Consider the following 23,791-nt stretch of genomic DNA (forward strand, 5'->3'; position numbering starts at 1 on the left):
AGAAGAAGAAGAGATAGTGGAGTCTCGGGCCATCCTAGATAAGCGGGTGGTTTACTAAGGCTCGGTGCCCCTAACCCAGGTGCTGGTAAGGTGGTCTCACAAGGACCCTCATCACATGATTTGGGAGTACCTGCCAGAACTGCTCACTAAATTTCCGCAAGCTACAAGACTTCTATAGATTCTTGAGGACAATAATACTTTCTAGGGGTGGGGAATGTTATGACCCTAGTGGCAATTTTGAAATTTTTATGATTCTTGTAATAACTATAGCCCACATGGGCCACTTGTGTAGCTAGCTACTGGGAAGTTCCCCACAGTTGTGTTATGAAACCGTGGGAAGGGCCTATATAAGGGCAAATGCAGGAGGACGGGGCTTCTATTTTGAATGAGAAGATCTTTCCCTCTTGAATTCTCTTTTTTCCCTCTCAATTTCTCTCTCTTTTCCCTCCACATTCTTTTCTTTCTCTCTCTCTCTCTCTCTCTCTCTCAATTCTTCTAATGCTCAGCACTTCAAGTCTCATGCAAGAGACTTGACCAATAATGTTCTAAATTAATGATGATGATAATAATAATATTTTGATACCTATTCATTAATAATATGTTTGGAACATGGCATGGGAGGATAGAATAATTCTGTGGTACATTTTGTATGGCCCTAAAATTCTTATTCTATCATGAAGACGTGAAAATTAGTGCTGTCACCTGCATGCTTTATTTGCTCATCTCCTAGTTGGGTCTGGGGTGGTTTTCTGTTATGGAGATTTGTTCTTGGTGTATATATTTGTTTGGTCATGCTATTTGTGTTTTGGGTAGTAGTAACCTAACATTTTTTTCATAACATCTGATTCATAGTTCCCGATGTCACTAAGCTGGAAAAAAAAGTAGAAATTAAAACTAACAAATCATCTTGAAACTGATTTTCTTACCGTGTGTTACTTTTAATCTTGAATTTGTATCACAGCCACTGATGCTCATAGTTCCTGATGTAAATGATGTTTACACTCCTCTGCAAAGTGATGTTATTGTTCAACTTTCTGAGGTTGGTTTCTTTTACTTCTCTTCTCATGTATTACTTATTTATTTATTTTTATTTTTTTTGGGGGGGAGGGGTTTGGTTTAAGGGTAGAGCTATTTTCAATATGTGAATTTCTTTTCAAATGGTTGATTTTGATATATTTTCATTCTTAGAGGAATTTATATGTAATTTTTAAGTGAATTGGTTATTTGTTTTGAGTATTTAGTGCCGTCAACATTTAGAGCTGTTGCTAGAAAGCATTCCAACCATGTTCCAGAGTAATATAACTGCCGATTCAGCCTTTGGTGCAGCAGTCAAGGTTTGGCAATTTCTTGATTTTTTTTCTTCACAAATTTACTAGCCATCTAATATTTTTTTGATATACTTTTGAATTATTGTTACCTGTAAATAGAAAAGAGTGAACCTCTAGTTTCCTGTCCACTGTTTTCCCCTTCCTAGGCGTTATTATTGTGTATGTGCTTATCCCAAAGAAGAAAAAGAAGAAAGAAAAGCTATCTGAACTATTCTTTTATGTGCAAGATTAATTTGAGAATTTCAGAATGAAAATATGTTGTAAGCTACTCTATAAAAAATTCCTAATGTTTCTGTTATTGCTGAAATACTACAATAAATTTATAACTGCGGGAGAGTGTTCATTGAGCCTCTAGTCTCCAGAAGACCTGTAAAATAGAAGATAGTCAAGGGCGTGTGGTGTCTCTCTCAAGAGCCCTTTGATGTTTGAGTTAGTCTCAGTCAAAAAACAAAGAAGTATTCAAGTAACTTGTGTAAGAGTTATTGCATACTTCAATCTGAGGGATTACCTTTTATTTATTAAGATTGATACTGTCAAGCAGAGAGGTATCTGAGTCTTTTAGGATTGCCTATTATGGATCTCTAGGCGAAGATCTCAGAGGTTATTTGATGTATTTTCATTGTGTTGTGCCAGGGACTTGAGAGAGGCTCTGGGAGGGTCTCTCGGTGGTACTCAGGGAGAGGCTCCCTGGAGGATCTCTTGGGGACTGCTTTGTCAAGAAGGTCTCTCGGGCCTTCCTCTTTGGCTTACCTTGGGCTTGGACCCACTTTCTTGGGCACAACAGTTCCTTAGTTCAATGAGCACTGGATTTGATGTTGGTAACATGAGAAGCTTCTAATATAGTTGCTAATGAGACAATTAAGCTAAGCTTTAGGCTGTCTAGGCTGAGCACAATCATTTTGATTTTACATTTGAGATTGCCTTCTGTTTAGCGGTAGTGTTACATTCATCCTTTTAGTAGTGTACTTGCATCCCACTAAGATGACAATGGTAAGGTTAGAAAAGATGTGCTGAACCATTGTTGCCAAATCTGACACATGAATTATTTAAATGCAACAATATATAAGAATGAAGTTCACTAGACTAAGTGGCTAAATTGAACACATTTTTTATATCCTAAAATTTTTGGTGCAAGAGTTTATGGAAGTCCAAGGGCTCAACACCCGCACTATATTATACATTTACTTTGTGTAGAATGGTGACAGCCGTGCATCTTCGTGATTAATTCATGACCCTATAACTGCCAGCTCAACCCATTTAGTCTTATGAATGTTGTAAGTGTTTTAATGGATTAATAGGGTGGGGCACCCCTATTTTATAGATAATGTGACAAAACATAAAGCAAAATTGGAAAGATGGAAGCAATTGATAGTTTGGCAGCATTAGTGTAGCATCCAAAAGGGGAAGTGGAGTTAGAGTTTCTTTTTTGACTTAGATGTGGGAAAAAGAAAAGAAATTTTATTCATGTAGTCAAGCATGTTTCCCTGCCTAAGGTTAGTAAGATTACAGACATTCACCTTGACATTATAAAAATTTTATCCCTACAGATGGTTCTTTTCATAACAAATGATAATTTGCCACCCTTTGCATTTCAAAGATCATTGCGTACTGGTTCATATATTATATTTACATTTTCAATAAAAAGTTTTTGCTTTAGAGACTACATGTATGCTGTCTTCTTGAACGAACCATCGGTTAGACCAGCATAGTTACTGGTTCCATTTTTTCCTTTTTCTTTTTGCATTGAACAAAATTGTGCATTCTATGAAATTTTTTCTTTTAATTATCAATTTATTGATGTTGGGCATGCATCAAAATCTATCCAGTTGCTGATTCCTTAATTTCCTTAAGAAATTGATCCCTTGCTATTTGTTGTATGATCATATGGGCTTCTGATAAGTACTGATGTAGGAGTAATGATATAGAACTACAACTGTAGCTAAGATTAGCTGGTTCAGGCTTGATTTTGAGAGGTTGTTTAATTGAGAGTAGGAATGCAATGACAAACTTTCTTGGGCTTTTTAGGAGTTTTTCTAGTTCAGTGAAAGCATGGATGGTAACCTAGCGTTTTGAGGCTTTAGATTGCTTGCATCGTATCTCAACAGGGAAGTGTTACATTAAAAGTGAAACAAAATCTGAAGAGAAGAGGAGGAATAAGGAAGAGACAGTCTCTTTGAAACTGTTCAGACTGAGCTGAGGGGGAAGTAGCAGTCATTGCATTCCATTTGTCTATATAAGTGCTTACACAGGGCTTGAGGAGGACAAGGAGCCGAAGGCTTTTTTAATCTTGCATAGGGTTCAAGGCATTTTTTGGTGTCTATGTACACTTTTACTTGTCGGGAAAAAAATGGAAAGAAAAAGCTAGTATAATTTTATTACAAAACACACCAATATGAAAATACAATGATACCTACCTATTCTTTAATCTACATACAACATCTTATATACACACAAAAAGATAGAAAGGCAAAACCCATTAAACAAGGATACATGTAACCCATGAAATATGGATACATGTTTCCTCAATTTGTGGGATCCCCTAAAGTATGGATCCATTGTCTCCATTTCCTTCATTTCTACACACTCCCTCAAGCTGGCTTGAAGATATCTTTCTAGGCAAGCTTGCTCACTAATTTTTCAAATTGATTTTTGTGTAACCCCTTTGTAAGAACATCGGCGACTTGATTAACTGTAAGAATGTAGGGCATACAAATTACCCCATTATCAATTTTCTCCTTAATAAAGTGCTTATCCACCTTTATATGCTTTGTCCTGTCATAGAGTAGTGGATTATGGGCAATGGAAATCGTAGCTTTATTATCACAATAAACCTTAGTTGGTAAGGGAGTGGAGACCCTTAAGTCCTCTAGAAGTCTCTTTATCCACATGACCTCACAAATCTCGTGGGCAACTGAACAAAATTCAACTTTAGCACTACTTCTTGCCACCACGTTTTGTTTCTTGCTTCTCCAAGTGACGAGATTACCTCCCACAAAGGTGTAATATCCTGATGTAGATCTTCTATTAGTAACATTGCCTGCCCAATCTGCGTCTGTATAAGATTCTATGTGAAGATGTCTATGTTTTTTGAAGAGCAAACCTTTTCCAGGACTTCTCTTTAGGTACCTTAGAATTCTGTAGACAGTTTGAAAATATTGTGAACTTGGTGAGTGCATAAATTGACTTACTACACTTATTGCAAATGCTATATCAAGTCAAGTGGGGGACAGATAGATGAGTTTGCCCACAAGTCTTTGATATTTCTCCCTTTCTACCACATCTTTGGATTCGACAGGTTGAAGCTTCAAATTAGGTTTGATGGGAGTTTTAGCTATCTTACACTCGAGCATTCCTGTTTTAGCGAGTAAATTCAGGATATACTTACATTGGTTGACAAAGATTCCCTCCTTAGATCTTGCAAACTCCATTCCAAGGAAGTACTTTAGGGGTCCCAAGTCCTTGGTCTCAAACTCATATGTTAGTTTCCTCTTAAGTTCTTCAATCTCTCCCTTATCATTACCAGTCATTATTATATCATCCACATAGACAATTAAAATAGCTTTCTTATCGTCACCAGAGTGCTTGAAGAACATTGCGTGGTCCGCTTGGCTCTAAGTATAATCATAACTTTTCACCGCATTTCCAAACCTTTCAAACCATGCTCTTGGAGACTATTTCAGATCATACAAGGATTTTTTTAGATTGCATACCTTGTTAGTGCCAAGGCTCTTCTCAAATCCAGGTATGAGGTTCATATACATTTCTTCCTCTAAATCGCCATTTAGGAAGGCATTCTTTACATCAAGTTGGTGTAGAGGCCAATCTTGGGCCACTGCGAGAGAGAGGGGGACTCGAATAGAGATTATCTTTGTCACTGGAGCGAAGGTCTCTTGATAGTTGATGCCATATGTTTGAGTGAACCCCTTGGCAACAAGTTTTGCCTTATACCTCTCTATGCTTTCATCTACCTTACATTTTACAATAAAGACCCATTTACAACCTACAATTGTCTTGTCTCTCGGTTGCTCCATAATTTCCCAAGTCCCATTCTTTTTAAGAGCATTCATCTCATCCTTTAGGGCTAGCTTCCAATATGGATCACCTAGAGCATCCTGAATTGTTCTTGGTACATGCAAGTTGAAATATTTGAAAGAAATGCCTTGTGACTATTGGACAGTTTTTGATAGGACAAGTATTTGACAATAGGATGTTTAGTACAAGATCTTACTCCTTTTCTAGTGGCAATGGGGACATCAAGATCAGACAAATCAATTGAGGAAGAATTTAAAGGAGTAAGTTTAGAATTATCTCAAGTGGAAGAAAGACCATCATCCAAAGATGCCAACTCGTCAGTTACTGGAAGGATATTCAAATCAATAGCATTTCTCTGAAATTTTCTTCTGATATAAAACTGAAGCTCAGGTTTTGGATTACTTTGATTCGTTTTTAGTAATTTTCCCCCTGATTCTGATTTCATTATGCTTGGCACCTATGGACTAGACGCATCTTGTTCTTTATTGTTTTGAGCACCAGTTTCCTTGTATCGTTTATCAGAGTGGAGTGGAGTGTCAATTATATTAGACATATTTGGAAGAGATTCAGAAATTTTCAAAAAATTATCTTTATCTTCTTCTACAGTTTTAGAAAAATGATCTTCTTCTACAATATTTTCCCCTAAAGATGATTTTTGTAAAATAGGGTTGATTTTCCATGAAAGACACATCCATGCTTATGTGAGTTTTTTTTGTCAAAGGATTAAAGCATTTGTACCCCTTTTTTTCTGGGAGCATAACCAACAAAAACATATTTTTCAGCCGTTGGATTTGATTTGGATCGAAAAATTTGTAGAATGTAAACAAAGCAAGTGCATCCAAAAATTTTTAAAGGTAGCTCAGAGTACAACTGGCACATGGGAAAAATCTTTTTTAAGGAATTTAAAGGTGTCTCAAAGTTTAAAACTCGAGTAGGCATCCTATTGATTAGATAGCAAGCAGTTAAAACATCATCTCGCTAGAGATATTTTGGGACATTCATAGAAAACATAATAGCCCTAGTTACTTCAAGTAAATGTCTATTTTTTCGTTCAACTGTGTCATTCTGCTGAGGAGTTTCACATGTTAATTGATGTAAAACACCTTTTTCTTTCAAGAAACCCCCTAAACATTCATGGATGTATTTTATTCCATTATCAGACCGAAGAATACAAACTTTTGTTTGAAATTGGGCTTCGATCATGTAAAAGAAATCTTTAAAAACGCTTGCTCAGATTTCTTATTAAGCAAGTAAACCCAACATAGTCTAGTATGATCATCGATAAAAGTTATAAACTATCTTTTACCCGATAAAGTGGTAACTTTTGAGGGTCCCCAAACATCGCTGTGAATAAAATAAAATGGTTTTGAAGGACGATAAGGTTTGGGAACAAAATTAACACGATGATCTTTAGACAAATGACAGTTTTCACATTGAAACTTAGAACAATCCACTCTTTTAAACAATTTATGAAATAATTGTTTTAAATAAGGAAAACTTGGGTGGCCTAGCCTGAGATGCCATTGCTTTATTGGATCAGAAACAGAGATTGAACTATTACCACTTAATCCGTGAGCTTTTTTATTGCCCAAGAAATCCTTATTGAAGTAGTAAAGTCCGTTTATCTCTCTAGCACTGCAATTGTCTTCTCTGAGTTTTGGTTCTGAAATAGGCAATAAGAATCAAAGAAGGTAATGCAGCAGTTAGAATCTTTTGAGAGTTTACTGACAGACAAAAGATTACAAGTAAGTTTAAGAACATGAAGTACTGATTGAAGATCAATACTTTTAGAGATTTTAATGAGGCCTTTGCTAGCAATAGAGGAAAAATTATCGTATGCTATCCTTACTTTCTCACTACCTGGACTAGGAGTATATGAATCGAAAAGATTGGACAAGCTAGTCATGTGATCAGATGCCCTTGAATCAATAATCCATGGAGCAGATTTAAAGGAACTTGACAGGGCTAAAGTAGTTCTACCTGAATGTAACAAAGAACCATTAGGTGTACCAGGTAACGAATTGGTCAGTAACAATGTCGAGAGTTGATTGAACTGCTCTTTGTTGAAGGAACCAGATGTGGAGAGAACGTCTGATATGGTGGCGATAGGGATTAATGATCTGTTGTTGACTAAGTGACTGCACATTGCAAATCCAGTCATCTTTTGTCCTTTAATTTGAGTTGGCTGGGTTTGCTAGATTTGTCTGATGGATCTGACAGTTGGATCTGGCCTAATGAGTCAACTTGGATTGACCAAATTTGAAGCAGGGCGGATTTGACCCAAATCTAAAATGATCTGAATTTGGTTAAAAATGTGACTAACAACAATGGAAAAATTCCACCAGTAGTCACGAGAGAATTGACCAAATTAGACATCAATGAGCAGTGGTTGGTGGTGGCGGCGGCAGTCTGCGGCCAATGGCAGATAGCGACGAAAACATAGGGATTTGGAAGATCTGAGATAGACAAGTCCAATGGTGTTGACGACGTCGTGATTGGAGTACCAGAGAGAGACCAGAGCAACAAACAGTGGCGGTGGTGAGATCTGATGGTGGCGCGTGGAGATGGCAATGGTGGCCGAACTTCGGGGGTAGGCCGATCCTAGGTCAACGACATCGATGGCGGTGGTTGCAAGAGCAAATGATGGCCAGAACGGGCCTATGGCAGATGGCAGGCACGATGGTGCGACTGGAAGGAAGAATCTGGGCAGCAGCGTGTGGCGGAGTGTGAAGGCTCAACGGCGGCTGTGCTTCGGGGGGGGGGGGGGGGTGGCCGATTTGATGCTGGCGACAGTGATGGCGGTGGTGCGCAACTGGCAGGCGACGGTGGGCAGGTCTTGGCCGTTTATGGCAGAGGCTTGCTGTGATGGAATTGGAGATGAATGTAGCCTTTGGAAAACGATGGACAATAGACCCCTTGTCTTCTCCGCTCTTGGCAGATCGATGGCGGCTGTGGGTGGTTGTGCGAGGTCGGAACGATGACGGATGCCAGTATTTTTTTTGTTCCTGGCGTTTTGACATCAATGCCGGAACTTCTTTGTTCCTGGCATTTGACAGTAGCAGTTGACTTGTCTGCTAGAAGAATGGCAGATCATCAGCTGCTGAACCGAGCTCTGATACCATATGACAAAACACACCAATATGAAAATACAATGATACCTACCTATTCTCTAATCTACATTCAACATCTTATATTTACACAAAAAGATAGAAAGACAAAACCCATAAAACATGGATACATGTAACCCATGAAAACATGGATATACATGTTTCCTCAATTTGTGGGATCCCATAAAGTATGGATCCATTGTCTCAATTTCCTTCATTTCTACAAATTTAATAGGATATTATGTTGAAGTTTGTGTTGCATCATTGAATAACAGATGGGGCTTGAAGGCTTTGAAATTTGATCTCAGTAGTCCCATGCATTGGCTTCCATTGATCCAACTCTTCTGGGCCTAGGAGCCATATTTTGGAAGTTAAAAGTACGATTGGTGAACACTGTACTCACCTTCTAAAAATCAAAAACTTGGCCCTAAGTTAGATTCAATGACTGTTGCTCTATAATGTGTTCCAAAAAAATCTATACTTGGAAAAATAGCCTTGGTCCCAAAAAAATCACAATCTATGCATAAACCTAAACAATCTACAGGCAAACTAATTTTAAACATGACATTGGGCTTCCTATAACTAAAAAGCTGTACATCACACAAGATTTATGCATCATGATATATGAAGATCTTGAACTGGTAGATGCTAAGAACCTTGAAGTCAATTGTTTGTGCCTAACTTACCCTTCAATTTTTGGGACTGAGAACATTAACAGTGCTACTGCAAGTTGACCATGGTATCAAGTGGACCTTACTGTGAAATGGAAAGAAGTTCCATATTCACCTCTTCTGTTAACCTAGGGTTCTTTAGAATTGAATCTTTAGATGAATTATTGCCTCTCTCAATTGCATACACCCTCACGGATTGTTAGTGAAGAAAGAACAGAAACTGAACAACAGAATGATAAATTGAATCAGAAATAGGAACAAAAAATCAAACCACACAACTGAACATTGGTTTATCCTGGTTCAGATTGTCCTTTAGGACAACCCTACATCCAGCCTTGGAATCCTCCTGAGAGCAGAGCAGCCTTACTTTATTGAAAACAGATCAATACAACAGTACCCGAGTACACCCTCAATCGCTCACCAAGATTACAAAAGACTATCACTTCTCTCTAGTCTTTCCTCATAGAATGAAATAGAAGCAGTACTGGCACAGACTAAGAGGGCGGACATCCCAATATAATTACCGGAATTAGATATTACCGGTTTAACCCCCAAACTTAACTAAATTACAGTTGGAACAAAATTAAAACTGCCTATCTAAACACTAGCTGATTATTACAATTGCCTTCACTGATCTTTTAGGAACTGACTTGAGGCAAACTTATCTCATCTTCTTTAAGCTTTGATTGAGTTAGGCTTCTTATTGTCTGGTTCCTTGTGCAGTGGGTTTAGAAGAGGGAAACTGAATGAGGAATGGAAACAAAAGCACGTGATTTTATTGAAAATGGTGTCACAATTGACATGCTAATCTTACTTGTATTACTGTTCTGCAGCAGATGAACTATTAGAATTGATATGCTGTGCCTGCTGATCAATGCAATGTTTATTAAATAAAACTAGATCTAACCCACAATTTTAATTTATTTGTTGCATGGTTTGTGAGAACTGTGGTAATAATGAGAAATTGTATGCTTATACTCTTACCTTATAGGTTTGAATATGTTAAATATTTTAACATCTCTGTTGAATCTGTGTCTTTTTATAACTTCAGGCTGCTTTCTTGGCTATGAAGAGTACTGGAGGGAAAGTTCTAGTATTTCAGTCCGGTAATTCACAAACTTTCTGTAATCAAATTGCTAGTCCTTTTCTGTTTCTATGCTTTTTTATCTTATTTTGCTTCTTCCTTCTTTTATAATGATTATAATGTCATTATTTTTGTTTACAGTCTTGCCATCAGCTGGCACTGGAGCCCTGTCTTCCAGAGAGGCTGAAGGGAGAATGAACATCTCTGCTGCGGAGAAGGTTTGGTTACCTCATAAACCAATATATGTTCTGTTGCTCTCTGTCCAGTTATGTATACCGGCATATTTGTTCTTGCTTTTCCAATCATCTAATATCCCTGCCTGTGTAAATTCCTGGAGGATGTGCTCCTTTGTTTCATTGGTTTACTTGGAGGTTGTCCTCCATTCCAATGGAGATGTCTCACTTAAATCATTATCCAAGTTTAGGCATCAAATATCCCTGTGTTTCTTGCTCTTCTGAACTATTACTTTCCTTTTTATCTGTCACATACATTGAATGAATGCCTATGATAAGCTGTGGATTGGTTTATAATGAGAAAATTGCCTTAAAAAGCCATTCTATCGAAGTTTTTCAGCCTTATAAGTTTCAAATGGGGATGATGACCAAACCTGCAGTGTATTTGTAACCAGCTTCAATGATATATATATATATATATATTTTTTTTTCCCTCTGATTTTATTAGTTGAACTTTCTCTAGTGTTATGACTATTCTTCTGGCGTATTCTGGTTTTGTAATGGTATTCTCATTAAATTTTAGGAGGCCCATAAGTTACTTCAACCAGCAGACAAAACTTTGAAGACGATGGCTATTGAACTTGCAGAGTACCAGGTATGTGACTATTTTATTCTTTCCCATTGAACATGATTCTGAATCTATTTGGATATTTGGTTGGGACTCATGATGGAAATCATAATTTTCTTCAATTTTATGCTTAATTGATGTTTTCAGGTCTGTGTTGATGTATTTGTTACCAGCCAAAGTTATGTAGATATTGCTTCAATCTCTGTCATCCCAAGAACTACTGGAGGCCAGGTATTCATGACTTTACTTTTCATTATTCAAACTTTGCCGCTATTTGTGAAAAAGCCTTTTGTTTTTCTTTTTCTTTTTTTTAAATTTTTTGATCAAGGTCAAAAAATTCAAAGGAAACCTTTAAAAATATTAATAAGAAAACAACTATTTTGTTTTTTTTCCAAATAATTATTCTAAGCAAAGTCCCCCCCCCCCCCCCCCTCCTGCCCCCTGGGCAGGGGGGTGCACGGGGGTATCTAAGAAAGCTACTTGTGTGGCACAGCCTTTAAGGGGGTGAATTGTGTTTAAAAGAATCACACTTGGCAAAGTCAAGAAAAAAATATATATATCTCTAGGGGGGCAGATTCTGGATTGTTAGTTGCTGACTGAATAGTGCTTTTTTCCTCAACCTCCTACATTATCCTTTAATGAGAAACATTATACCCTTACTTGGGTCAAACTGTAATGTTAAATTTATACCCGTAACACTTTATGAATCATGGTTCTAGGTTGTTCAATTGTCAATACTTTTGATAGAAGGAACCTAAAATTTCTAGAAGAGAAACTTTTTGGCTCTATTTGGTATTGTTTCCAAACTTTTCATTGCTGCCATTCTTTTGTTTCCAGCTCACTTTTTGTGAGATGAAGTGCCTCTTAAGTTCTTCTTTCTTGTATGTTCTATATAACTCATCATCATCGGGGAAAATATTCTCTCCCTGTTTTTTGTTTATGATAATTTTCCTTTATGAGCCTGTCTATATGCTTGCTTCCCCTACCAAAGGTTTTATTTGATATCTTTTTTCTTTTTTTTCATTTAAAATTGCATCGTTCAATAATTTGTGCTTCTTGCTAACAAAAATTAGTTCAGTGAGTAATCTCATACCCACCCACTGCCCTCGCTATGCTGTCAAATATAAAGATAGAGGCCTTCCCTAGAGTTTGGGGAATCCCTCATTGTACTACTAATCTCTTCAAATTTCAATCTTATGGGGAGATATTATCACTTTAAATTCTCCCTGATGCACAAAGGGTAATGCCATGTTTGCTCCAACTCCTGATGGCTCTTCCAAAAACAACCTATGACATTAAAATCACCCCTAATGCACCAAAGGTAAATCTGGTTGGTCCTAATTCTCAGTAATTCTTCCTGATGTAACCTCTCCTTCTTCCTCATTTGATGTCCATGCCCCCATGAAAAATCCCAAGAGGAGCTAACCTCTGAGTTTTTAAAAGGTAAGGCACGAGAAAGCACCTAGAAGGAACACTGCTCCATCTTGAATGCTGCCCATCAGCTCCTCCCATGTCAACCCTACAGAATCCTGTGTTTAGCACCATAATTCCTGATTCATTCTAGAACAAAGGCACTGGCCTCTGACTTTGAACCAGCCCTCAAATAGTTGCTGGCAGTCCTTGTGTGTTGAAGCTACAGAATGTCAGGACCTTGGGTGTATTGGCTTACAGTAGGGTCAAATGTTGCTAATTATTTCTTAGGAGGAGTGGTTAGCAATAGTTATTTCGATATTTTAGTTGTATTTTCTGTTTTACTTTGTAACAGAATTACTTACCTAGGAGAAGTAGCTATAAAAAGCTACTAGAGCTGTAAAGAAATCATTATGTGAAATATCAAATCCAGACTTCTGATTTTCTCTCTCCATGTTCTCTCCCTCTTGGATCTGACTGCTCATCCTCCCTTAGCTTCTCCTTTTCTTTTTCTCTCTTTGTTTGAGTTCTTTCTATCACCTCCTCTGATTTCCCCATCTACTTTCGTCTTCTGATTTTATTCTCTCTCGATCTTCCTCTTTCTATCTCGCTTCCTTCTACTTTCCTTCTCCAATTGATGAATCTGCCCTAACTCTGCCTAAATTCTGCTTCGTTCTCTCAATCAGCGGAGAATTTTCCTCGTCAAAATATGAGGATCTTGACAAAGTGGTATCAGAGCAGCTGATCCTCGATTGCTGCATTGTGATATAGGTGATTCCGCGTGAAGCTAATCCAAAGGTGACTCTCAGGAGGCTGTAATAGAACCGATCGAGTCACAGGAGGTTGTTGATTTAGGTGATCCTTATTGAAGGCGAGTAGAGTGAATTTTGAAGTAGTTCAACTTTGGAGATGGATGCAGGAATTAAGGAAGAATTTGCTAACTTCAACCAAAAGTGGACGACATTATGATTGCAAAGGAGGTTTTAGGTTAGTCTTTTAGCTGAATTACTTTTTAAGGAATATTCTGATCCAATTCTTCAAAGAAGAGACTAGTCCCCGTGATAGTTGGAGATCCATACATTACTAGTCCAAGGAATCGGTATTCCACTAACAAACCAAAGAGTTCAACCAAGGAGGAAAGAAGTAATAAGGACGTTGTGAACAATGTTTTTCATCCTCAGGAGTTTCTTCAAGTAAAACAGCATCAGGAGAAGTCAAAATTGTGGAGAAATCATTCTTTGATTACTTCCCATCTTGAGAAGGAGGAGTGTTTTGATTCAAAAAGTATGGATAAGGAGGATGCCAACAATAACAATGTTGATATTGGCAATGAAATTCATTTTCCAAATAAACACAATAAGGTCCAGGATGTTTAGATAGTAGATCTAAAGGAACAATCTGATTACTTAAAAAGAGAAATTTTTTAAGAAGATGCTCAATATGACCATCTCAAAAGTTTTGATTATGAGATGATTGATTCAAACAATAAATCATCAAGATTGAAAGAAGTTAACAAAGAATTTCTTGAGATTAAGAAAGAGACATATGGTTCTTTTGGAATTGAAAGTGATCCAACCTTTTGCAATGTGAAACTGGCTCAATCAATTTCTAAAACAAGTAGTGTTGAAATGAATTTTGTTGCAGTTGCCAAGAAACCAGAAGAAGAGCTAATAAATCATGATGTGCCTATTGAGAGGGTGCAAGAGAAAAATGAGAAATTGTTCGATGGATTGACAGAGAAAGCTAAGTCCATTACATTACCCCTAGTGCCTAGTCCATTTTTTGAAGGACTAAATGTTCAGGATTGGAACCTTGGGAGGAATGGTTCTTAGAAAGAAGGTCCTAAGAATATTTTTCCTTCGCCTTTGGCTCCGAGGAAGGGTGAGGAGTCCATAGCTTTGGTTGAATCAAGCATCAAGAAGGTTAAGACAATTCCAGTAGGAGAATATCTTATTATTGTTCTGAATGTTTTTGATCCTGAACAATATGTTAGTCTTGCTGTCATTTCAGATGGTGTAGACCATTTTTTTGTGTTGGTTTTAGTCAAGGTAAGTAAAGAAGATACTTCAAGAGAGCCTGAAATATTTGCTAAACAAAGAGATGTTTTCTCTTTCATCTATAAGATAGAGCCAGAGAGAGAGATGGACACTATTCTTGTTTTGCATGTCAGGATTTTGTATATAAGATCTTTGCTTGCTCGATTTCCTGAACTGAAATCAATTAAAGCATGTTTTATTGAGCGATTTCTATAGAAGATTAATACGGAATGCAATGGCATCTCTAGTCAAGGAAACAACCTTGGGTGGTCTCATGTGCGTTATGATCCTAATAGGAATTCTCTCATTGATGAGCAAATTCAAAGTTTTAAGGAAACTTGGAGACATCATGTAACTAGAGGAAAGCTAAGGGAAATAAGTGAAGAAGTTAAAAGTTAAAAGTTTTGTTGTCAGGAACAATGCTCTTGCTGCTTTGTTTGTTCATACTCTAGTTGGTGAGATGTAGTGCCAAATTAGGCCTTGGCTTGCAGAGAACTTTGAATTCCTTTCTATTACTGGGGATGATATTGTTGGAGGTATAATAGGTCAATTAGAACTACTTTCAATTGTAATAATGGATGGATGGTTGGACTTGGTGTTGTAACAACTCCTAGTACTGTTGCTTTTTGACAGCTTTTGTCTGAGTACTTGAAGCGAGCCTATGCTTCTCAATTGTTGCATCTGTATGATATTGTAGATATCTTGGGACGATGCAGAGGATTTGGTGCAAGTGGCTAAACTATGTTCAACTATTGAGTTTGTTGACTACAACAAAAGGAAGTTATTGCCTGCTCAAAATTTTTCTATTGTAGCTGACGATATAGCTAGAGAATCGTCTGGGCTCAAAATAGCCAACATCGAAGGTGGTGTGATAAGGGGAACATATGTAAACAGAGGTTGTGTTCCATTAAAAGCTTTTCTTGTGGTAACAGGTCGGATGTGTGGACTTCAAAATGTCCATCACTTGAAGGCTTTAGGTTTGCAAGTTTCAGTTGCTAACTATGATAGACAGGGAGTGGTTGATCATGCCAGTCTTGCTTAAAAAATTCATAACAATTTAAGGAATTCATTAAAGGCATTTGGCGTGGACATATTGACAGGTTTTTGCACAATACTGGGTCCTCAGACTCTTAAATTGGAGTTCAATCTTGATTGGATAGCTATTATAGGAGGTGGCTATATTGGGCTTGAATTCAATGAGGTTACTTTCTTTGAAGTTTTGGATCAACTTATGCCTGGATTTTATCTTGAGATAGGAAAGTTGGCCCAAAGAGTTTTAATAAATCCAAGGAAAATTGTCTTATTACACTGGAGTGTTTGCATCCAAGGTTATTCCGGCAAAGGATGGGAAACCCGTCATTCTTGAGCTCATTGAAGCCAAGACAAAACAACACAAATAGACCTTGGAGGTAGATGCAACTCTAATTGCAACTGGAAGAGCTCCATTTACAAAAGACTTTGGACGTATAAAACATGGTTTTGTTCCAGTTGATGAGCACATGAGAGCTGATGACAATTTGGTATGTGTACAGAGGTTTTTGAAGATATATCCATATTGTCTATGGAAGAGAAGGAAAAAAGAGCTAAGATTTGGAAGCTGTAGAGTTTAAAAGCTATTTACAACACTGTTATTCAATCTTCCTGAGGATTGTTCTAAGAGATCTTTGCATTTCTTGAGCACAAGAAATTTTTTAAAGCGGGGGAAATATCAAGACCTTGGGTGTATTGGCTTACAGTAGGGCTGAATGTAGCTGATTGTTTCTTAAGAGGAGTTAGCAGTAGTTATTTTGGTATTTTAGTTGTATTTTATGTTTTACTTTGTAACAAAATTACCTACCTACCTACCTAGGATAAGTAGCTATATAAAGCTACTAGAGCTGTAAAGAAATCATTATGTGAGATATCAAATCCAGACTTACGATTTTCGCTCTCCATGTTCTCTCCCTCTTGGATCTGACTGCTCTTCCTCCCTCAGCTTCTCTTCTTCTCTTTCTCTCTTCTTCTGAGTTCTTTCTCTCTCGCCTCCTCTAATTTCCCCCTCTAATTCTCTCTCTTGATCTTCCTCTTTCTATCTTGCCTCCTCCTGCTTTCCTTCTCCAATTGTTGAATCTGCCCTAACTCTGCCTAAATTCCGCTTAGTTCCGCAGAGAACTTTCCTCGTCAGAATTTGAGTATCCTGACGCGGATCTGATTGGAACAAAGTGGGCTTATGGACGAAATGCCATCCTTATGGGATGAAGATAATAGGAGGCTCCCCTAAGGCCCAATTAAATGTTGCATTTGGCCTAAATTTCAAGCTTTGCTTTTCCATTATATACATTTTCCGTCCTGTGATGCTCTGACTTTTTAGTGGTCTGCAAATCAATTTGCACAAAAGCAGGTTTTAGAAAACAGGGATGAGTCATGAGATGCTCTCACGAGGAAGAGGAAGTCGAAGCTCCTCTCTAATTGTGTAACCAGATAGCAAATGCTTCTTTCCTGCAACTTTTCTGTATAGCTCTTAATTGAAAAGCAGTTTGGTAGAAGTCACAGAACCACCAAACAGGGCCTCTGTTTGATATTGATTATACGAACGAAATTCTCTAGTAGCTAAACGAAAATTTATCTTGGAAATTTCTATAGCTGGAACTCCTGGTGGTTTTCTGATGTCATTTTCATTTATTCATGTTGCTCTCTACCTCTTATCTCAATCTTGTAAGTCGACCTGTCTTCAAAATTTTATTCTCCAGAAAATTGGAATATTGTTATTTCTGCCTTTTCCTACCTCACACTTCATATAGGAGCAGTGCATGTTGTAATATTGTTATAATGATTTTTTTTTAAGTAGATAAGAAAAGCCAAAGGTCTACAAACAAAGCAAGAGAAACCCGTGGAAACAAGCCAAAAAGAAAGCTAAAAGCTAAAATAGCTCATCAAGGAATTAGGCAAGAGAGGATAATGGAAAAGGAACTGAATTAGCATGCAAAAGGGGAAGATAAACAAGAATAGATCTCTTGATGTAAGGAATGGAATGCTTCACCCCCTAAGAGGCCCTACTCATCTTTCAATCTGCCACATAGCAAAAGGAAAAGAAAGCCAAAAATATCTCTGAATCAAAACAAGAACTTGTTTGCTGATGCTGGCTTCATCCATTGAACACCAACAATGTGGAAAATAAAACTCCAAATCTCATGACCTGTTTGGCAGTGCAAATAAAAATGATGTGTAGTTTCACCATCTTCCTTGCACAAGTAGCACCACTGAGACAGACTGGCCCTTCTTGCTCAGGTTACCAACTGTGAGGATTGTACTGTGAGAAGGTGATCGGACAAAGAAATAAATTTGGGGGAATCTTTGACTTCCAAACGATTCTCTTAAGGGAGAGTCAACCACAAAGAATACTACATAATGAACTAACCATCAGAAGACATCCAAGTCCAACTATCCTTGCTCTACCCATAGGGACAATGATTGTGGAGAATTCCAGAAGAGCTGTTTTAGAATTAACCTCCCAGTACTGGAAGATTCTATTAAAAATAAGGAACAAGACAGCAATTCTACAAGATCTAGGAAAAAAAACTCCTCAACAAACTGTCAGCACCCAAGGGTGTACTAGGGCAATAATTATGATTTTCTTTCCTTTTCTGTTATTGATATTGGTCCTAAGCTTAGGCAGTGATGCTTATCGTTGTACTGCATGTGGGTGTATGTGGGAAACTGTTAGGTTATATATAAGCCACAACTAGAGGATGGGAAGGATGTTTTTTTGAATGATAATTGAATTCTCTCATTTCCCTCTCATGAATTCTCTCTCAGTTTCCCTCTGAACTCTCTCCCGATCCCTTTGATTTCTCTCTAATCTCCCCCTTCTTGTTGTTCTATTTGTAATCCTTCCCCCATTTCTTGTTGCATTTCTCTCCCTTTCAGTCTAATGACCCCTCGATTTCTTCTAATTCCCTATCAAAACCCTAGGTAAACCCTACGTGCATGACAATTTGGAATCAGAGCAATCGTTCCTTGGCTGTTAATGTTCGGTGGCACTCGACGATTTCTCTGTTGATTAATTTCCGACAAATCTAGGTTGTTGCTTCCATCGCTACGCTATTGATTTACAACACACTGACTTCTGAATCGACTTGAAGAAGTAGAGACTTGGAACTTGATTCAAATATAGGGAATCAGTGATCCTTGGAAATCGATTCTAACACACAGAGGTTGAGCGTCGACTGATATCTAAGGCCCGAAAGTGGAAGGCGAAGCAGACCAATAAATTTCCGACCATTGAATTTCAATTGCAACCTCCAGTAGTAGATTCGAAATGAGCGAGTGTCTCTCAGATCGAATTTCAAAGTAGAAGCTGATAGTTGACTCTCTATTGTGAAATTTAGTAGGTGTTGCTCGACTTTTGAAGGCGAGTGGGCCAGGCATTTCCGACGGTAATTTTGGCAATTCCATTTGTGATTCCAGCAATTTCTTAACGATTAGGCTAGGATTTTGGAGGCGCAAGTGAGCAGTTGGATTAGGCGCATATTGGAGGCAAAATTGGAGTTGATCTAGGTTCAGTCACTGTAACCTAGTAGCCCACGCTTCCTGGTTGTGATTCCAACAACTCCCAATAGCTAATTTTAGTGATTTAGAAGGCATAATTAGAGTCAACTACGATTCTGGTAATTTTAGTAGCTGATCAAGGTTTGACTATTGATAGGTGATTGTTGTGAGCAGGTGAGCCAGGAGGTGGAATCTGATCTATCACCTAGGCGACTATTGTGAAGCAAATATAGAAGAGAAGTAATTTCAAAGGCGGATTTCGTTTGAGAGGTGGATTTTTTTTTACTTCTACTCGTTGATTGTTGGCACTCTAGGATGCTAATTTCCGTCAGATCTCGATGAATTCTAAGACTGCCACAAATTAGAGCCAATTAGCTTATGGAAGGTTTTGGATTCAGAATGTACAGAACTCCTACTCCTTGGTCTTCGACTTGTCTTGTTCGTGAGATGTCGACCATAGGGAGCAGTACATGCATGAAACAATACAAGTCTCAATTGCAGTAGAAGAATGCTACATTTTCAATTGGATACAATAGAAATCGTGAGGAGTTTGGCCAGAATCATGAGACTTGGGAAAAGATATTAGATAATAAGTTCAGTCAAATGTACAAGGAAAAAAACAGTGTGATACGCGAAAGATGCTAGGAAATAGGTCGTGTGTTACGCGAGTAGCTGCAGGAGTTTGCGATGATGTTGTCTAAGAGGTATCGGGTCAACATTCTTGTTGAATTCTTTGATAACCCGAGAAGAGATGTTTTGGATGACCATCTTGGAAGTTCTAATTAAAAGATGATTGATTCAGACAATCAATCATTAGGATTGAAATATCATAACAGAGAACTCTTGGAGGAGAAAAGTGTTGAGAGTGAGCCTCTGGAATATTCCGGCGAACAAAAAGAAGAAGGTGTTGCTGAATTACCAACGTGGGAGCAGGAAGTCTTGACAAAAAAATTAGTCAATGGTGAGGAAGTTGGTGCTCGAGACCTCCCACCGGATTATGATTTATAGGAACCAGAGGAACGAATGGAAGTGAACCAATCAGTGGTAATTTAAGATTCTAGAGATGATGAGAGATTGGACAAGGAAATCCATGTGGATCACATTTTACAATTGCAGGAATCTGGTGATTCAGTGGGTATGCAGGCTATAAATCAAATTGGAGATGAGAACTGTGAGGAGGATAGCTTTCATGCATCCGATATTCAGACAGGGATAGCAGTTGCAAGAATAGTCATTGCGACACCATTGTAGAAGGTTGATTCAGATTATGGAGTTGTTGTGGAAGGAGATATATTGGCCGTTCACGCTATTGAGGAAGGCAATTTACCTATTGCAAATACTTTTAAAACTCCACTGAAGGAGAATTCTGTTAACAAGAATTTGGGTACAGTTGTTATGCAACCAGAAGAAGGGCTAATACATTAGGATGTGTCTAATGAGACCTGGCAGGAGAAAAATGAAGGATTATTGAAGGGATTGACTGGGGAAGCAAAGTCCCTTGCATTACCTCGGGTGTCTAGTTCAATAAATTGAGAATTAGCTAATGTATGGGATTTGGTTTTGGGAAAAGCTGAGGATTCCTTGGCTGGGGTTAAAACAAGCAATAAGAATGTTAAGACAACTTTAGCTAGACGATATCTCACTGTCGACATGGAAGATCTTCACCTTGAACAGTATAACAGTATTGTGGTTAATTCTAAAGATGGAAACCAGCTTTTGATGCTGGTTGTAACATAGGTAACTAAAGCATGTGTTTCAGGGGAGCAAGACAATACTCATTGAAAAGAGAGATGCTGATTTCTCTTTCAGTCATAGGATAGAGACCAAAAGAGAGTTGGATGCCGTGCCTTGTTCCATATGCCAGGATTGGAATATCAGAACTTTGATTGCCCAACCTCTAGAATTACGATTAATCAAGGCATGTCCTAGTAGTAGCCAGGGGAAGTCTCCTAAGAATTATGACCCTAGTAGGAATTCTATTCGTAAGCAGTAGATTCTAAGTTGTGAGGAATTTTGGAGACTGGTTGTAGTTGGAGGAAAGCTAAGGAAGATAGCTGCAAAAGTCAAAAAGTTTGGTTGTTGAGAAAAAAGCTACTGCTGCTTTGTGCGTTCTTGCTACAACTGGTCGATTAGGATTTTTGTCTATTGTAATGAAGGATGGATTGATGACTGGAATTGATGTTGCAACAATTTCTAGATCTGACATTTCGACATTGTTGCATTTAAATGTGATTGTAGATATTTTTGCACGTGAGAATGGCAGTTGGTTTGTCTAGAATCCATTAACTGCCACTAAGGATGAATGTCTGCCATCCTTAATTTTACTAGATGGTGACGAAATATTAAAGGAAGTTGTGGTCACAATTGGCCAATCCTCTGGACTTGCACCAGCCCACATTGAAGGAACTGTGATGGGGAAAGTTGGTGAGGACAGTAGTTGGCAGATTTCAGCTGCTCACTTTGACCAACAGAGATTGATTTTGGTTGTGTGTACATGAGAGCCACTGCAAATTTGTTATGCATACAGAGCTTTTTCAAATTTTCTCCATCCAAGCTGTGGAAAAGAAGGAAAAAACATATTGGAAGCTGTGGAGGTTTCACATTTTTTGGGGACAAGAAATGTTTTGAGGTGGGGGAAATGTTAGGACCCAAGGGTTTACTAGGACAGTAATTGTAATTTTCTTTTCTTTTCTGTTATAGATATTGGTTCTTAGCTATAGGCAGTTATGCTTAATCGTTGTACTACACATGGGTGCATGTGGGAAGCTGTTAGGCTATATATAAGTCACATCTAGAGGATGGGAAGGATGTTTTTTTAAATGATAATTGAATTCTCTCATTTTCCTGTCATGAGTTCTCTCTCAATTTCCCTCTGAACTCCCTCATGATCCCTCGTATTTCTCTCTAATCTCTCCCTCCATGTTCTGTAATCCTTCTCCCATTTCTTGTTGCATTTCCTTCCCTTTCAATTTAATTCTCCCTCGATTTCTTCTAATTCCCTATCAAAACCCTAGGTAAACCCTAAGTACATGACACAAACTTGATTGGATAAGAATTTGCTTAGAGGCCTATGACCACACTAGCTTTCAAGCCAAAATTTGATCCTATTCCCTAAATCCCATTTTAAACTAATGCAAACAAAGATTAGCCAAATGGAGAAATATCTTTCAACATGTCAATGTCAAACAATGACATTAAATAGGCAGGTAAGATAGAGAAATGACTTCTAATTAGAGTTAATCTACCTCCAGGCAAATATTGTCTTTTTCACAAACACAACCTACAGTGTTCTAAAAATCGGCCTAGGTGGCCGCCTAGGTGTTGTCGAGGTGTTAGGTGGCTCCTGATTGTCGCGATTCTGGCCTAATCGGCCCCCTTAGGCGCCGGCCTAGATAATCGGTGCTAAGCGGCGCCTAATTGGCCACGACGTCCTCCTAGCCGCATGGATCGCCTGGCCCCATGAACCGCCTCGGTCGCTTGCTTTCTTTGTTGCAACGCCTAAGTTGATTTAGGGTTTTTTTCCCCTTACCTATTCTCTCTCTCGTTTGGCCGTTGTCGTCAATCGTCTCTCGTCACTTTCTCTTTCTGTCTCAGCCTCTCTCGTTGCACGCTGCCGCCGCCTCCTCTTGTGGACAGTGAACTCGTCGCCATCACTGCTTGCTCCCTCGAGTTACAACCGCCATTGACGTTGCCATCGCCGCTTGCAAAAGATTTGCGCTCTCTCTCTCTCTTTGAGTCTCAACCTTTGCTTTCTCTAGTTGCTGTCTCTCGCCTCTTTGGTTTATATATGCATAATATTATATATATAATATAATAATTCTATTAATATATAGGTATATCATATATATAATGTGTTTATAACTTTATATATATATATATAAATAGAGATTGATTTATATATAAATAACCTCTATATATATAATTTTTTTTATAATTTGTTCATATATGAATATATATGTATGTATGTGTATTTGGAATAATATAAATTTTATTTAAATAATTTTTTTATGCCCCGCCTAGGCGCTAGGCTGCGCCTGACTAGCGCCTAGTGCGTTTTATAAGACTGCCAACCTAACTTCTCTCAATTATCCCATTTTGAATATCCTTGGCTTTAAATTTCCCTCATAGGGAAATGCTGAAATATTTAGAAACAAGAAACCAATTTTGCAACTAAAGATGGGAGATAAGCCAAAAATTCTTTAGTTGATCCATAGGTAAAATCTCACATTTGGTGAGATTAATTCTTAGACCTAAGACAACATCAAATCTAATGATACGCTCATCAAAAACATCAATCTCTAACTCTAGCATTGCAAAAGAATGCTAAAGGCAAATGGTATACTCGTGACCAAGAGACTCCGAGTGGACACAAAAAGACAAACCATCATGCACTCAGCTCCTGACATGATAAGGATCAATGCTTCCATTAACAAAGATAAAAAGTGAGTATACGTAGTATATATGTTGAGGTGACATGCAGATCACTTCTGCGTTAGCTAGCTGGATCTCCATATCATCTTCCCTTGTGGATAGCTTTTCGTATGCTAGCCTATTGAGGTACCATATGAATCTCCAATTTCTCCCTTTAGGGCCTTAGGGGTTGAGCATGTTAATCTCTAATCTGTCCCTCCAGGGATCTAGCTCACTCCATGTTTTTGTCTTGTGAGGTGATGCATGCAGATCTATAATCCTTCTTTTTTGAGATGAATCTCTTTTCAGTCTTTCCTTTCAGGGTTGAGTTTTCCATAATAGATCTCCAAGCGCCAACCTCATAAGGTTATAAATGAATCTTTAT

At 38.1% G+C, this 23,791-nt stretch overlaps 1 protein-coding gene across 4 annotated transcripts in view; it reads left to right on the top strand.

Annotated features, from left to right (window-relative positions):
- Window positions 1–23,791, top strand: part of LOC127810975 (protein transport protein Sec24-like At4g32640) — a 94,225-nt gene that overhangs the window by 38,329 nt on the left and 32,105 nt on the right. For all 4 annotated transcript variants that reach the window (XM_052350623.1, XM_052350624.1, XM_052350622.1 and 1 more), the window contains exons 11-16: window positions 962–1,039; window positions 1,242–1,334; window positions 10,190–10,244; window positions 10,364–10,440; window positions 10,979–11,050; window positions 11,171–11,254. In XM_052350623.1, coding sequence (XP_052206583.1) covers window positions 962–1,039; window positions 1,242–1,334; window positions 10,190–10,244; window positions 10,364–10,440; window positions 10,979–11,050; window positions 11,171–11,254 — 459 coding nt within the window. The remainder of the gene's footprint in view (window positions 1–961; window positions 1,040–1,241; window positions 1,335–10,189; window positions 10,245–10,363; window positions 10,441–10,978; window positions 11,051–11,170; window positions 11,255–23,791) is intronic.

This window comes from Diospyros lotus, chromosome 10 (genome assembly GCF_014633365.1).
Source record: "Diospyros lotus cultivar Yz01 chromosome 10, ASM1463336v1, whole genome shotgun sequence".
Classification (NCBI taxonomy): domain Eukaryota; kingdom Viridiplantae; phylum Streptophyta; class Magnoliopsida; order Ericales; family Ebenaceae; genus Diospyros; species Diospyros lotus.